Source organism: Solanum lycopersicum, chromosome 6, assembly GCF_036512215.1.
Source record: "Solanum lycopersicum chromosome 6, SLM_r2.1".
In the NCBI taxonomy this organism is placed as follows: Eukaryota; Viridiplantae; Streptophyta; class Magnoliopsida; order Solanales; family Solanaceae; genus Solanum; species Solanum lycopersicum.
The window spans coordinates 51,357,618-51,373,858 of NC_090805.1; the positions used below are offsets into that span (position 1 = coordinate 51,357,618).

Below are 16,241 nucleotides of genomic sequence, written 5' to 3' on the forward strand. Positions count from 1 at the left end.
GGTACTGTTTCTGTAAGAGTTGTTGTGCTTGCTTTCAGTTTTGGTTAATGGTATTTTTATTTTAATATTAATAAGAGGCCTTAAATATATATATATATATATAAATCAAGAACTGTCGCTTTCTTCAGATTTGGTATTACTGTACTTTTTTTTGTGTGTGTATATAATATATAAAATTCACAAAGTTCAGATGGTTTATGTTGCAAAATCCACTTGAAGAGAGATAAGAAGACCGAATTCTTAATCAGGTACATTGCCCATCTTTTTCTTTAAATTTATTTATTTTTTTTAAATTTTGTTGCGCTAGCTTCGTTAGTAACGAAAGTTGTGCAAATGAAGGATTTTTAATCTGAAAAATGGGTACTATTTTTGCAGTGTTGAGTTTTTGGTAGAAACAAAGAAAAATGGAGAGAGAGTTACATGGTGTTGATAATGAAAATGAGAATACTAATTTGGTGGATATTCAAATGCTACAGCAGCAGCAGCAGCATGATTGTACTGATTTTGATCCTATGGATGAAACAGATATTTGGCTAAATGAAAATTTCTCTACTGATTTTACTTCTCTTCAAGATTTTCCATGCATGTCTTCTTCATCGTCAACTTCCTTTTCCCCTCCTACTGAATCTGATCCATCTTCTGGGGTGGTTCTAAAATCTGATGCTGATGAACAAGATTTCGATAAAAAAATCGATACAATTGGTGATCAAGAATGTCTAAACGTCATGGATAATGTTGGATATATCGATGTTAATGAGTTTCTTGACCCTATGATTTCATTTCTTCATAATGAAAATCCTCAGGAGCAGCAGCAGCAGCAGCAGCAACAACAACTACTACCACAAGAAGACGACGATCAGGGGTTTTCTTTTTTTCAAGGGGATAGTGAGCTTGCACTTATGTTTTTCGAATGGCTAAAGCAAAACAGAGATTACATTTGTGCTGAAGATATGAGGAGTATTAAGCTTAAACGTTCGACAATTGAAAGTGCTTCGAAACGATTGGGAAGTACTAAAGAGGGGAAAAAACAGCTGTTAAGACTCATTCTTGATTGGGTTGAACAACATAGATTGCAAAAGAAACAAATGAGAGAAGCTGAAGCCATTAATCAACAAGCTCTTCAAAACTCTGTCCCTTATAACTTTGATCCAAATGCTTGTTTTTATCCACCTCAGTGGATTCCAAATGCACCATTCCCCGATTCGAGTACCCCTATAATGACAGGGCCAATACAGGGGTACACTAGTGATCCTTATTCAAACGGAGGTTTATTTCCGCCTCCTTATAGTCAAACCATGAGTGGAGGTGCAACTTCACCGGCTTCAGCAGAGTATCAACCCATGGACACATCTCAATCCTGGTCTCCATCGCAATTTACAATGGCGACCACGTCTCAGTACAATCCATTTCCTGAGAATGATAGTACTAATAATGTTGCTATGCCTGATCAGTCTCTATTCGGTGCTCAATATGATCCGTATCAACTTTTCGATGGGAATGGTGAGATAGTACCAAGGTTAGGATCTTGTGCTACTAAAGAAGCTAGGAAGAACAGAATGGCTAGGCAGAGACGACTGCGTCCACATCATTATCGCCACCAAGCTCGGAATCCAAGACAAATTACTAATGAGCAAAGTGTAATGATGGCTGGGGAGATTAATAATTGTGTAATGACTCAAGCTAACAATCCAGGTAATTGGGTATGTTGGCCTTCTCCACCAATGGCGATGGTTTCACAATCACTTCCACCGGAGAGGCCGGCTATGCAATCACAGAACCAGCAGAAGCAGGTCTCAACTTCGGCTGACAAAAAACAGGTATGTTTCGGCGCGAATTTCTTATCGAGTTTAAACTTTTATAACTTAACAGTATAAATGATTAGTCATCTAAAATATAACTAGACGCCATCCATTGAAAAGTGGAATTAATAACTTAGAAAATAGGACAAGTTAACTCGTAAATATACTTTACGAAATCAATATAAGAGAGTATCTGGCTGTTAGAAGAGAAATAGAACATAGGTAAGCTTGAGGAATATAAATGTGGAAAAAAAACCATCCCTTGTAAGAGCTCTTGGATCACCCTTCACACTCATATGGTGAATATGCAGGGGCAATTTATCGCCTTAATTGTAGGCCACGTGTAACCATGAATTATTCGCAATTTTAGGTATGTAATGTACATATTTTCTAAAATTGATCTAATTAATGTTAGTATTTGGCACCGATGCTCCAGAAAGGCTGAAAGATGCACTTGGTGGAAGCTAAATTATTTACATTGAGGAATAGTGATTAATTTCCATTTAATATTTCCCCCTTCTTAAGTGGTGCACCCATGTCCAAGAAATCTTAGATCCGACCTAGTGAATATGAGTTAAATCAATCTCCTAATGGCTAATTTAATAGTTCGACAAGTATTTATAGCAATATGTATGTATATGTGAATATTATTCAAATTTCGTTTGGATGTTGTTCGACAGGCATTTAAATCAGAGAAGAATCTGAAGTTTCTCCTTCAAAAAGTGCTGAAACAAAGCGATGTTAACAATCTCGGAAGAATTGTCTTGCCAAAGGTACTTAAATTTTACATTATCTTAAAATGGTGGACCTATATGCATTTGGTAATTAAAATGTGACCAAGTGAATTACTGAAAATTTTGTTTATAAGCAGAAAGAAGCAGAACGTCATCTTCCACATCTTGAAACAAGAGATGGAATTTCAATTGCCATGGAAGATATCGGAACTTCTCGTGTTTGGAACATGAAATATAGGTACCTGGACCAAGAATAATTTCCATTGTCGAGTTACTTATATTTACGTTACTCGATTCAATTGTTTTCCTTTTGTTCAATTTTAATCATCTTCTATTTATAACAATTGCTTTTTGTGTTCTGTTTCGCAGATTTTGGCCAAATAACAAAAGCAGGATGTACCTTCTTGAAAACACAGGTTCGGATACAATCAATCCCTCTCTTGCTTTTGTTTGCATAATTCATTAAAATGTAGCAAGTAACGTTTTATTGCGCCTTCTTTTCCTATTCGCGAAGGTGATTTTGTCAAAGCTAATGGACTTCAAGAAGGCGATTTCATTGTAATATACGCTGACATGAAGTGCGGCAAATACGTAAGTCAATACATATAATATTGTGCTTTAGTTTTGTTATCAATATAAGCGCGTGATTATTTCATCATTTGAGAGTTAAAATTGTTTGATCAGTTGATACGAGGAGTAAAAGTGAGGCAGAATGGACCAAAGTCGGAGGGCAAAAAACAAATGAAGAAAAATCCTCGTAAGTTGTCATCTGCAGCTGCTATTAGCTCATCTCCAGTTGCTCAAGCAGTTAGATAATTAGTCTCAATAAGTTCCCAAATTAGTATCAAGAGTCAAGAGTATGATATTGTAAAACTAGATTTCTCTGTATAGATGTTGGAATTTTGGTTCAAGTGTTTGTAGTAGATAAATATGTAAGTTGTAATCGGTGCGTAAATGCGGGATGTTTTGTGGATTGGGCTGTCTTTTTTCTGTAATCTGAACGTGTTGTATGTATGTTTTTCTAAGTTTAGATTATGTAATGACCATCAATTATAATCTAGTTTAAGTTGCAAAGAATTTTATGCCATCAACGGCATTTGATTATTTTCTATCTGAAGATAATATACATCGACGATGTAAATATCACTACTCTATTTTCCAGATTATCATATGAGAGACTTATTTGACTAATTTTTATCGCAAAGTTATATACATCGACAATGTAAAAATTATCTTCCAGATTATTTTTCGAAGAGTACTTTTGTTCTGGATCTTCACTTCAAACATACAAGTATGTCAGTTCATTTTAATTTCGATCGCATAAATAGATTATTTTCGATAGATAATGCAATTCGTGTATAAAATATGTGAACATCACTTTAGCATCAAAACAAAGTTCTCGTGTATTTTAGAAGACAAAAGAAGAAGAAAAAACTGAAGGGGACATGAACAAACTCAAATTGTCGATACGTATAACAACGTTTCTGTTTCAAAGGGAAACTTGGACCAAAGTAAAAATACAAAACCACCAAAAGCAAAACTTGGTGCCCATCGACCGAGCACATTTTTACGCCACATGTTCTCATCTCAATGGTTCAAAATATCGGCTACTTCCTTTCTTATTTAACATTCCATCTCCGAAATATATCTAACTAAACTCGAATTACGCGTAATAAAATTTGTGACACTCGCAGTAAATTTTTTTTTATATCTATCAATAATATCTGATTAATGATCGAGCAGTCCTTCCAACTCCGTTCAAATATCATTCGCTTTTTATATAACAAAAGATAAACTCTAGAGTCTAATATTTTCCATTGATGACAGAAGACAGAAGCAAGCAGCTTAAATCTCTTTCATAATAAGATTGGACCGACTGCCAATTTTCTTGTAATCTTAATCTATAAGCAAGTAAATCAAATCCTTTTTCCCCTCTCCATTCGTCACACAAACGGCTCATTTTATTTTCTTCTTTTGTCCATACATGCGTACACATGGAATTAATTGTATGCTACTCTTTTAAGATAAGTTCAATTTCTATCAAACATTTTTGAAGATTAATTCTATCATAAATCATGAAATATTTTAAGTAGATCAATTATTTTTAGCAATCAAATATATTCAAATTATAACATAGTCACAAAGCCCTCACATCACAGAAATTCAAAGGAGAAACTGAATAAATTCATTATATTAATAATTATTTTTTAATAGTTCGTATTTTATTTATAATTTTACATTTATCCGTTTTTACTTGGTGGTAACGGTGGAGAACTGAACCAATGGTGTTGAAATTGGGAAAACGACGAAATTTTGTTTGTGCAAAAAGCATGCTAAATAAAGTAACCAATTATCAAAGCTATTTTAATTTTCATCTCTGCATCAAGACAAAATTACAGCTCTCCAACCTTCTTTTTCCTCTTTTTGAAGTGATAAACATAACCTCACCTCATTTATAAATCCCCTCACCAATTTTATCATTTTCCACCTTTATGAGCATTGTATAATTCGTCATTCACAAGAATATAAATAAGTCCAATTGTTTATTATCTGTGTACATCTATCTAAAAAATTAAACAACATAGATGTCAAATATTATTATATCAATAACAATATGGTTTGATTATAAATTTTTTAAAGTAAAATTTGACGGAGACATGGGTACATCTAGCAAAGAATGAGTCTGTTTTTTTATTTTCTCAATTTTCCCAGTTTGTTCAACTTTTATTTTTAGAAAGAGAATTGAGGTGCCTGTGTCATCCATGGAGATTTTATCTTTTTAAAATTAATGGACCGCTGGATTGCACCGTTTAGCTGACTTCACGTATGCACTGTATTCAGGGAATAATTTATTTTAAACTATCTGCAACAAAAGTATTTACTCTCCTGGTTTTCATCTCTATCACATCCCTGTTATTATATTAGTACTCCTTCGTTCTATTTCACGCAATTTAAAGTTAAATCAAACAGTTAGATAGTTAAGAGAAAAAATAATGAATCATCTGTAGATTTTGGTTAAATGTTAATTGTAAACTGAATGTATGTCTGTACTGTTTTCAAGTTTAAGCAATGTAGTGACCATCATTAGGGGTGTCGAAAATAAAGCTAAACATAGATAATTCATTCATTCCGTCCAGAATTCTAAATGTTGAGCTCAAGATAATTTGAAGAGTTTAGTATTCTCTAATTTTCTCTTTTTTTTTTAAATATTACATAATTTTTTTTTTTTAATTTTAGTAGAAGTTTAGAGATACATAGTCTTCTCTCTCCTATAATACACTTTCTCAATATCATGCCTATTTTTTCTCCACTAAAACACTCAATCTTCTGAATCACTTTTTGAATTTTGAATTATTAATTTTAATTAAAAACGTTTCACAACATTTAATATAAAATTTTAAATTTCAAAATTCAAAAAATTTGAAATTTCTGAAAATTGGACCATTGTTCTCTGGTTTTTCATCTTCGTACTCCATCATCCGTCTATAGTTCTTCTTCTTCTTCTTAATCCATCATCTGTTCTTATTTTCTTATTCTTTTCTTCTTGTTCATTGCTATATTACATCAGTCGTCTCTAGGTCTTCTTTTTCTTCTTACTCCATCATTCGTTCTTTTTTTCTTTTCTTTTTTTGTTTTTGTTCATTGTTCTATTACATCATATTAATGGATCCTTTTACTAATAGAAGTATTTATGATTCGGACGATGAAAATTGGAAAGAAAATAGAAAAAAATCTTTGTATGAACTTATGAATGTTCGGAAGAATTCGAACAAAGATTTTGGCGAATCATCTGAATCAAAGGTTGACAAAATACACTAAAAGAAGAGAAAAGAAGCAGCAATCATTGTTGTTGAAATTAGTAAAAATTTTAGTAAAGGAATCCCATATGTATCATGAATTTTTGAAAATTGTTATCATACAGACAATAAGTTTACTACATAAGTACTCAGTGTGTTATAGCGTGTTAGTTGATGCATTGATACATGAATCATATGTGTATCATATGATTTCCAATGTATCAAGAGTTTTTGAAAATTGTTATCATGTATCAGTCAATAAGTTTAATAACTGCGCCATCAAGTGTGCTTGCTGATACATATCGACTTAGTGTGTTATAGCGTTTAGACGATGCATTGATACATGAATTTGATGTGTATCATATAATTTTCTATGTATCACGAGCTTTTGAAAATTGTTATCATGTATCAGTCAATAAGTTTAATAACTGGATATTCATAAAAATGTCTTCAAACTAGATGATACAATCTTGAATTTTTAAATTTGAAATTGTTATCCAATTACGTGCTGAATTAATGCTTATTAATGAGCTGTTACTGTAATTTAAGCTGATTTCGATAACAAATTTAAGTGTTCCGTTTTTTCTCCCTTTTAATCTTAACAGTTTTAAGTTACTGTGAATCATTTACCATGTATCACAACATACTAATGTATCACGTCATAGCAATTTTAAGGGATTATTAGTAAATATTAAATTTGTCGGGACAGAATGTAATTATTGTATTTCACTATGAGATTCCTTAAATTTATATTTAACTAATTTGAATTGGGTTTAATTTCAACCCACTTGAAGAGAATTCTCAATTCAGCCCAATTCAATCTCCAATTTTAATCCGTTTTAATTTTTAAAAAAAAATGTGTTCTTATATTAAAGACATGAATTATTATCTATTTAACATCTTTTCCGATTTGTCTATCCATTTGTTATTTTTTTAACAAAAAATTCTTAGCGGAAATTTAAATTGTGATTATAAAAGTTAACTATTAGTATGTTAAATTATTGAAATTAATCGAATCAAATTAAGCAGATCAAGACCCAATCCAATTTTTAACTCATTTGAGTCCAAAGTAAACATAGGTGAATCAAAACCCAATCTGATTTTTATTCAATCCATTGTAATATTTCCAATTTCAATTTGACCATCCATTTGATGCCTCTAGTCATCATTTATAATTTAATTTAAGCTTATATTATCGATCGCATTAATTGATGGTTCTTTGTCCATCCATCAATGACTAGTTAGCAGTGTTAGATGCAAGTACTTGTTGACCTGCGAGTTCAACGGAATTCAAAATTTTTAATCTAAGTAATAAAAAATTTTAATCATAAGTAATAGAGTATGTAGGATCGACAAATTCATCAAATTTAAAAACAAGCCATGACAAATTAAAAAATATATTTTTATATACATATATAGATTTTGAATTTTCAAATACACATGAGTAAAAGTGGTTTTAATGATTCAGAAAATTCAAAATTCACTTTGAGATTTTAAAGTTCAAATCTCATGCTAGGGTAACACTACATCAAACTCGCGAACTTGTGTCTGCGGTTTCAGCAAAACTAAAAAAAAAAAAGAAGTCTTAGTCTTTCAAATTAAAGAGATAAATATCTCTGTTTTTGGGATTTGAAATTCAGTTTTTGGTGTTCATTCCAATATTGACATTATTTTTTATAGCCTCTGTTGATTCTTCAGCTTTGCCCTTCACAGTATCTTTCATTTTTTGGGTAGTTTCTTTAACTGACTCCCATGTTTGTTGTGCTGTGTTTTTGGCTTTTCCAGCAACGTCTAGTGCTGTGTCTGCAACCTTTTCTCCTACTACTTTCGTCTTGCTTATCGCCTTTCAAAACATACGTTTATATAGTAAGATGAGTATCCAAGTTTTACACAGTAAACAGTATAAATTTTTTTATAAATAGAATCATTGACATTGTGGTTGCAGGTCGATAGACATATATACACTAGTATCAACAGAGTCATTTTGATTCAATACATTCAGATCAAAAGTTCATTTTTTATAGGTCGATACATTTCAAGTCAAAAGTTCTTTTTTTATAGGTCGATACATTTCATGATTTCAAGTCATTTATTAATGTTTTTTTTTAACAGGTTGATATAGGTCAAAAGTTCTTTTCTTATAAGTTGATAAATTTCAGGTCATTTATTAAAGCTTTTTTCTTATAGGTCGATACATTTCGTGCCAAATTTTTTTTTCTTATAGGTCGATACATTTTAGGTTAAAAATTCTTTTCTTATAGATTAATACGTTCCAGGTCAAAAATTCTTTTTTTATAAATCAATGCATTTCAAATTATTTATTAAAATTCTTTTCTTATAGATCGATATATTTTAGACCATATACTAAAACAATATATAAGATTAATGTGTGACCTGATCAGCAACAGAGGCAGTTTCATTTTTCACTTCTTGGCTGGCTCTTTTGGCAACATCAGCACCCTGTTTCATTGCATCTGCACCCTTTTGAACTGTGCTACGAGCCTCATCTTTAAATGCTGTTGCCAGGTGCCGATTTGCAATTTGCTGTAAAAAATTAATTTCAAAGACTTCCTCTCAAATTTAACTTGGATAAATATTTTAATATCATAATGTGTGTGTTCACAGAGAGAGGATGATACAACTACAAAGTAAATATATATAAAAAAATACAACTTTTAGGATTCTTTATGAAATCGAATAAAATAAAAGTAAGACATTTAAATTAAAATATGTATATATCGAGAGAGGCCGAGGCAACTACAACGTAAATAAAGTAAAGTTTAAGATTCTTTTCTTAAACGAATAAAACAAAAGTAAATTGAGACAAAGCGAGTTTAAAACCTTGTAAGGCCTGAATGCTCCACCAACAAAAAGTCTAGTAAATCCCATGCTTGCCATGTCTGGTTTTATTTGATTTTTTAAAATTATTTTTTTAATTTCTTGAAATTTATTTGCTTATTCTTTTTAGAGTTATAAATAGAGGAAGAAATTGCCAATTTTTTCTCTGTTTTAATGGCTAAAAGAAATTCCCTTAGGATTTGAGGTAATTTTATTGCCTTTTTTCCCAGTTTAAGCTAATCATCAATAATTAAGAAATTAAAAAGAGTAATACACGGATCACTCTCTACTTCAATGCCACCTTTTTATTGGATATTAAAGAAAAAAGATCAACACCAGAAATAAATAGACATAAACTTAAAGAATGATTTATTAGTTTTCATTTAATGGAGATCTAAATTTGGAATGTTCATATTTAAGCTAATTAATATTTTTACAATATAAAAAATTTTAATGTCTACAATAATATATTTACCTTTTAAATTCAAATCTTCTACAAAATTCCTAATTGTCCCACTCACTTGGAACTAAATTTTTTTTGATATTTTTTTGCTAGTTCCTTTTTCTCAGTAATCCAAAGTTCATTTTAATATATTCCTCGTTAAAAAGTTGCTCACATATACCTTTTGTACCAGGAATATGGAAAAAAAACATAGGACAAGAATTGCTATAATTGAATAGGACTCATAGAAAAATAGATTTATTGCTAATCAACCATAGTGAATCTTATAAATTTAGGACAAAAACTAGCAATATAATTAAATTGTAGTTAATTAACTACAACTTTATTATTCATTAAAGAAAAATGGACTTAATAACTTAGCAATAAAAATGTAAGAGTTTCACTAAGATGTCGCACAATAACAACCCAAAATTCCACCACCAATTTTAGTACACTTTCCATTCTGATATCCCTTTGCGATACAAGCTGCGTTACAATCTGGAAATTGATCACATGGTCCTAAAAGGATAGCATCAGCAGCTTCACTTGAGATAACAAAAAGAGCCAAACAAAATAATCCGATTAGTAAAATGGACTTGTTAATAGCCATTTTCTTAGATCTAATTGCTTTTGTATGTTTGTATGTATGTTTTGTTTTGTGCACAAAAATGTGTGTGTTGGAGTGTCTATTTATACAAGAAAAATTGATCTTTTTTTGGAAAATTGTTAACTCTTGGTAAGTTATGGTAGATTTAGTTTCTATGAATAGTCCTCCTATGGAAATTTATATATTTACTTGCCATGATAGTATGATACTACTTTTTTTGGAAAATTGTTAAACTCTATGTAAGTTACTATGATAGATTTTGCTTTTATGAATAGTCCTTCTATGGAATTTTATATATTTACTTGCCATGATAGTATGATACTACCTTTTTTTTTTTGGAAAATTCTTAAATTATATGTAAGTTATGGTAGATTTTAATTTTATGAATAGTCCTTTGGAAATTTATATATTTACTTGCTATGATATTATGATTTTTCTATAGTAACTTCTTGACAATCCAAAGATTCGGTCCTTTTCTTGGGAATACTTTTTTGACTATATATTATGTTCATAATTAGATAATCAATCCAATAAACCTTCTATGGAAATTTATATATTTACTTGCTATGACAGTGTGATGCTACCTTCCATGTTTTAATTTTCTTGTTTTAGTTTGACTAGATTTGACGTTTAAAAAAAGTAAATAAAGATATTTAAATTTTATAATTTTAAATCAAATATATAAAATATGTATTATTTTATTATTTCAAACATGTCAATATGCCATATTAAAAATTAAAAGTATCAAGTTGTCGAAAAATAAATAAATTAGAATGACTAAAAGAAAGTCAAACAAATAAATTTAAAGGTCAATTATGTAGAATTTTCTATCTAAGGAGCTGAACACTATCCTCATTGGTCAATGGAGGTTCATATGGTAACATAATATTATTATGATATTGATTGAATTTTCAATATATTTTTTAATTGTTCTAATTTTCAAGATTATTTTTAGAGTGTTAATCCAATTTTAACTTTCATTTGGATTTTCAATGTGATGACTTCAACAAATTTGATAATAATTAATAAGGATAAAAATAAAAAAATTATTTCTTAAAGTATGCGAAATACCTCAAAATTCAATAATACGAAATGAAGGGAGAGCATATTAGTCGAATATATTTTCCTGTCTTATTGAAAATTTTAATCTACCCGGGCATTTCTTTTGTTTGTTCAAACTAGTTGAACTAAAATAATAATGAGATCGACACAACGGACAACAAAATTATACTGTCATTTAAATTTTATTCTTAAAAATATTTGCATGTTAGAGACTACTTTCTTTTTCTTACTTCACACCATCAATAACACAAATCAATTGTACCGAAGATATGAGGATAGTTTGTACTCATTACTCATGTCATCCGTCCGTATAATTATTATATTCTTTTTATAATACCCTTGATAAAGTAACTGATTAATCTTAAAAATATATACATAGACCAACCTAGAAAAACAATTAATATTCATTGGATTACTTGTTGATTAATTACACTCTCCGTTTACTATTCTATAAAATATGATTTTAAAAATGAACTAAAAATTTTAAGTCATCCAAATACATTTTAATTTTTGAAATCTAATACATTTATCATTTATTGAAGAGTTAGACTTCAGAAAATAAGGATAGAATGATAAAGTTACTTAATTTCTCAATGTAAAAGTGAAGTAGAGGGAGAGTGGAAAACAAAAAACTGGCAACCAACGGGAAGTTCTCAATGTAATATATAGGAAACAAAAAAGAGGAGAAGTGAAGTTTTAACTGAAAACAGGGAAATCAAGTCGAGAACGACAGTGATACAATATGATTACATGTAAAGCCCTTCAGGCACTCCCTCTTTCTTCTTGAACATGACCTTGTCCTTGGCCTTCTTAAAATCTGCATGAGTGACCTGTACACATACACAATTATCTTGTTAACATCTATAGAACCAGGAACCAGGTATACTATCACTCACAAAGTGGCACACTCAAGATAACAGGAATCCAATTTTTATGAGTAAAATCAAGAAACTATTATTACTTAATATTTGATCTTCCATTTCTTATCATCTTCTAATTTTTCAGACTAGACATTCGACATATGTGTCAAAGAAAATCACGTTCAAATATATTTCCAGTTCTTAACATCCTGAACATGTTTCTGCATGTCCATCCAGGCCATCTTTATATTCCTGCTAAGTCCTAATCACGGCCAATGCACTTATTGGAGCACACAAGAAGATAGATAATTATTAAGATCGGAGCCCTTCATTTCATATACTTAAGTCAAGACCTACGTGCTCATGTCCAATAAACCTGAAAAAAGACGTCATCCAAAGCCCAAAATCCCAAATCAATCCAGCAATGCCTACTCACCATGTCTATTTTTAAAACATATTTTACAATAACCCTAAACACATCACGAAAAATAAAAATCAAAATGACTTCCCCATTTTCAAGTCTCACCTTCATACGTCGCTCCCTTAAAGCAAGCAATCCAGCTTCGGTACATATTGCCTTGATATCAGCACCCGAAAATTCATCCTTGGTCATAACAAATTCTTCTAAATTGACATCATCAGCCAAAGTCATCCGTGCTGTGTGTATCTACTCACCACATATAAGATGGTTCATGAAATAGGATGTACACCAAAAGCATCACACACAGTAATTTCATAATGTAATGCACAAACCTGGAAAATGCGCCTCCTTGTTTTGATATCAGGAAGAGGGAACTCAATTTTCCTGTCTATCCTACCAGGCCGAAGCAGGGCCGGGTCCAGACTCTCAATTTTATTTGTTGCAAGAATCACCTTAACATCTCCTCTGGAATCAAAACCATCTAACTGGTTCAGCAGCTCCAACATAGTCCTCTGAATTTCTCGTTCACCACCTGAGTGTGCATCATACCTGAGGGACGAACATATTAGTTAACACATATCACAAATTCCAACCTCAATAGCACATTCCAGATGTTACCTTTTTGTACCGACTGCGTCAATTTCATCAATAAAGACAATTGAAGGTGAGAGATCATCAGCAACTCTGAAGAGCTCCCTGACCAATTTAGGCCCATCTCCCAAATACTTCTGAATCAGTTCACTTCCCACAACACGCAGGAAAGTTGCTGAAGTGGAGTTTGCAACAGCCTGAATAAAAAGGTTTAATAAAGCTGTGAGTATAATGTATCGGAACTATTTTGACGGGAACTCAAAGATGCAAGTGCCCAAAACCACCTTACTAAAATCGAACTTGGCTACACATTGCCACCTGACTGATAGCCTCTTAAGAGATATGACACGTATTTTATAGCTGTAGCACAAAGACTGTGCAAACTGTACTTCAAGAACATTGTTTACTAGCATTATAGACTTGTTGATTCCAACTAGGGAAGTTCAAAATCAGCCTATTCTAAGCTCAGCATACACAGGGAGAATTTTCACAAACCTTGGCAAGTAAGGTTTTGCCGGTCCCAGGCTCTCCATACAGAATTACCCCTTTAGGAGGTTTAATACCAATGTCTTCATATAACTCGGGGTGAGTCAAAGGAAGCTCAACTGCTTCTTTAATTTCCTGGATCTGGGCATCTAATCCACCAATGTCAGCATACGATTCCAAGGGAGCTTTCTCAACCTTCATGACAGACACCATTGGATCAACATCGTCTTGCAGAAGCCCAACAACAGATAGAACCTGAATTGAGGAAATCATATTGTCAAAGTGAACCACTCTCAGACTTGCACACTTTCACCAATACTTCAAAGGAATAAAAGAAAAAGAATAGAACAAACTACTACCAAACAATCGAGATAACAAATCAAAATAAATGGCCAAAAAGAATATTATGGAAGGCAAAAGTTTGGAAAGGAAATACAAAGGAAAATTAGCCACTAAAGAAGTTTCCAACTAGTCGAAACCTCTAACCGTCAAACATGGTGAAAATATAGAAGCTCTCTTGTGTAATCAATGGCAGTAATATCATCCAAAATCAAACCATGAATCTCAAAAAAATTTAACAGTTGTGATCAATTGAATTGTTCACAACATCCATTGAAGCAATTTCAAGGCTCTAAGACAAAAAGTATGATTGTGCCTACACAAGTGAAGGTTGATCCAGATTAGCAAATATAAGAACCTGTTTTCCACAAGGGGTGTCAAATCCACTGGTTATAGGATAATGTCTTTCGATTAGATAAATCCAATCTCTACCTTTTCTTCTTCATTTCTTTTACTTTTTTTTGTGTGGCTATTTTATTGTGGTAATCAGTTTATTTCAATTCATTTCTGAAGTATTCAAATGAACATCAAACTAGCACTTCAGAGCTTTCAAGACCTTCCATTCCATTTGGATTCTGCTGTATATTCTAAAAGCCATCCAATATTTCCGCTATGTAAAGAACAGAAAATCCAAAGGAAATAAAAGAATCTTCAGATTTGTCCTTAACATACCATGTAAACCATATTGGTGAGGAATTCCTCAAGGGGATGATAAGACTACTGAAAAGGTATGAAGCACTTATTAACCAATGAAAAGAAATAGCTGATTAACCACTGAGATGCTGCAACATAACTGCGGGATTATTGTTACCAACTACAAAGAACAGTTGCAAATGAACAAAATAAATAGCAGGTACTCTTAATCTATCCTAAGTAAAAAATGCTACTAGTTAAAAAGATCATTCTTAAAGCATTACAAATACTCAGCCACCTAAAATACTACGATTCCAAACATAAATCAAGCGACTTACTTTTTGGTACTTCCACAATCCAAATTGCTAACAAGCCAAAATCTCAACAAGTAAAATCACAATTTGACAAATGGAAACATGATTCTACCTACAATTTTTTAACTCAAATACACACGAATCTCAAAGTTACCGAGGATTAGATCTAAATTGTAACTATGAGGAAACTAAGTCTTGTTGAAACCCTAACAAATTAGAGGCTATCAAATATTTCAAGAACTACAAACTAACAAAGTAATACCTTGTTATGCATCAAGATAGCACATCCTGGTTCGAGTTGATCTTTATCAACAAACGATAAGATCCCAACATAATACTCTGGTCCCACAGACGACGAAACAATAGCATGATTCTCATCAATAAGCTCCTCCAAATTCCCCACACTCATTGGAGATCCACGTAGATCATCAACTTTAGATCGATCCTCCTCAGTCTTCTCTTCCTGAGGTTTCAACCGTTCCTGATTAGCCACAAATTCTTCTTCCATTAACAAATAATCCTTAATTCTCTCAAGCTTTAGGAGACGAAGCTTGCACTTGGTCAGCGGCGTAACGGCTGGTATCCGAGCTGCCGCTTCGGAACCTTTCTGTTTGCGCTGCTTACGACCAACGCGTGCCGGTGGAGCAGCTGGTTCGAACTTCTTCTCCTTCTTGTCTCCATCGTTTTTCCGGTCGCCGGGCAATTGCCGGTTAAGTCCGCCGGGCGTTCCCTGACCCATGACTTTTAGCTGTGACTGAGAATAGAGCGAAGGAAAAGGGCTTTTGGAAATAGGGTTTCGGATTTTTGGGTTATGCTTTTCTTCCTTCCCAAGATATATAAGATTTGCCTGTTAAAAAGTATGATTAATTACCTGAAATATACAAAATAAAATAGATAACATTATTCAACAAGTTAAATGTCACCAACTATATAAATTTATTTAAATCATCATTTATAAGTATAAAAATAGGTAAAATCATGTGAAATCCGAACAAATGTTAAAACACTAATGATTTCTTCTTTAGGTTATAAATGTTGATGAACAGACTTAGTTGATATTTATCGTTGAACACAAGTTAGTCCACATAAAAAAGAACGTATCCTATTTATAATAATATCATTTATACCTTGTTTATACTTATATTCATTTCCATTAATTACCAAAAAAAAAATCTTCTACTAGGATTAGCTCAAGTTAGATGGAGACTGAGAAATTTAACAAAGTGAAGTATACATTAATAGACATAGTTAAGGGAGAAACTAACTTTATGTTGTAATGTTAGTGAACAAACTTGATCGTACTTGTTGTTGATAGAAA

General features: G+C 31.8%; 3 protein-coding genes across 3 annotated transcripts; 1 reads left to right on the forward strand and 2 right to left on the reverse strand.

Annotated features, from left to right (window-relative positions):
• The first annotated feature begins 111 nt into the window (after nt 1-111).
• On the forward strand, nt 112-3,610 carry LOC101244009 (B3 domain-containing transcription factor ABI3). Its single transcript, XM_004242342.5, has 7 exons — nt 112-248; nt 376-1,817; nt 2,480-2,572; nt 2,671-2,771; nt 2,903-2,949; nt 3,048-3,124; nt 3,218-3,610. The coding sequence occupies exons 2-7, from the start codon at nt 405-407 to the stop codon at nt 3,347-3,349; spliced, it is 1,863 nt and encodes a 620-aa protein (XP_004242390.1). The 5' UTR covers nt 112-248; nt 376-404; the 3' UTR covers nt 3,350-3,610.
• A 4,161-nt stretch (nt 3,611-7,771) lies between these two features.
• Nucleotides 7,772-9,331, reverse strand: LOC101243722 (uncharacterized protein At4g13230-like). The gene is made up of 3 exons (XM_004242341.4): nt 9,172-9,331; nt 8,725-8,874; nt 7,772-8,173 (listed from the first exon to the last, which is right to left on the reverse strand). The coding sequence occupies exons 1-3, from the start codon at nt 9,226-9,228 to the stop codon at nt 7,967-7,969; spliced, it is 414 nt and encodes a 137-aa protein (XP_004242389.1). The 5' UTR covers nt 9,229-9,331; the 3' UTR covers nt 7,772-7,966.
• A 2,581-nt stretch (nt 9,332-11,912) lies between these two features.
• LOC101267617 (26S proteasome regulatory subunit 4 homolog A) lies at nt 11,913-15,847 on the reverse strand. The gene is made up of 6 exons (XM_004242335.5): nt 15,186-15,847; nt 13,647-13,892; nt 13,179-13,348; nt 12,893-13,109; nt 12,666-12,806; nt 11,913-12,109 (listed from the first exon to the last, which is right to left on the reverse strand). Exons 1-6 carry the CDS (start codon nt 15,660-15,662, stop codon nt 12,026-12,028), a joined length of 1,335 nt encoding a protein of 444 aa, XP_004242383.1. The 5' UTR covers nt 15,663-15,847; the 3' UTR covers nt 11,913-12,025.
• Between the last annotated feature and the right edge of the window lie 394 nt (nt 15,848-16,241).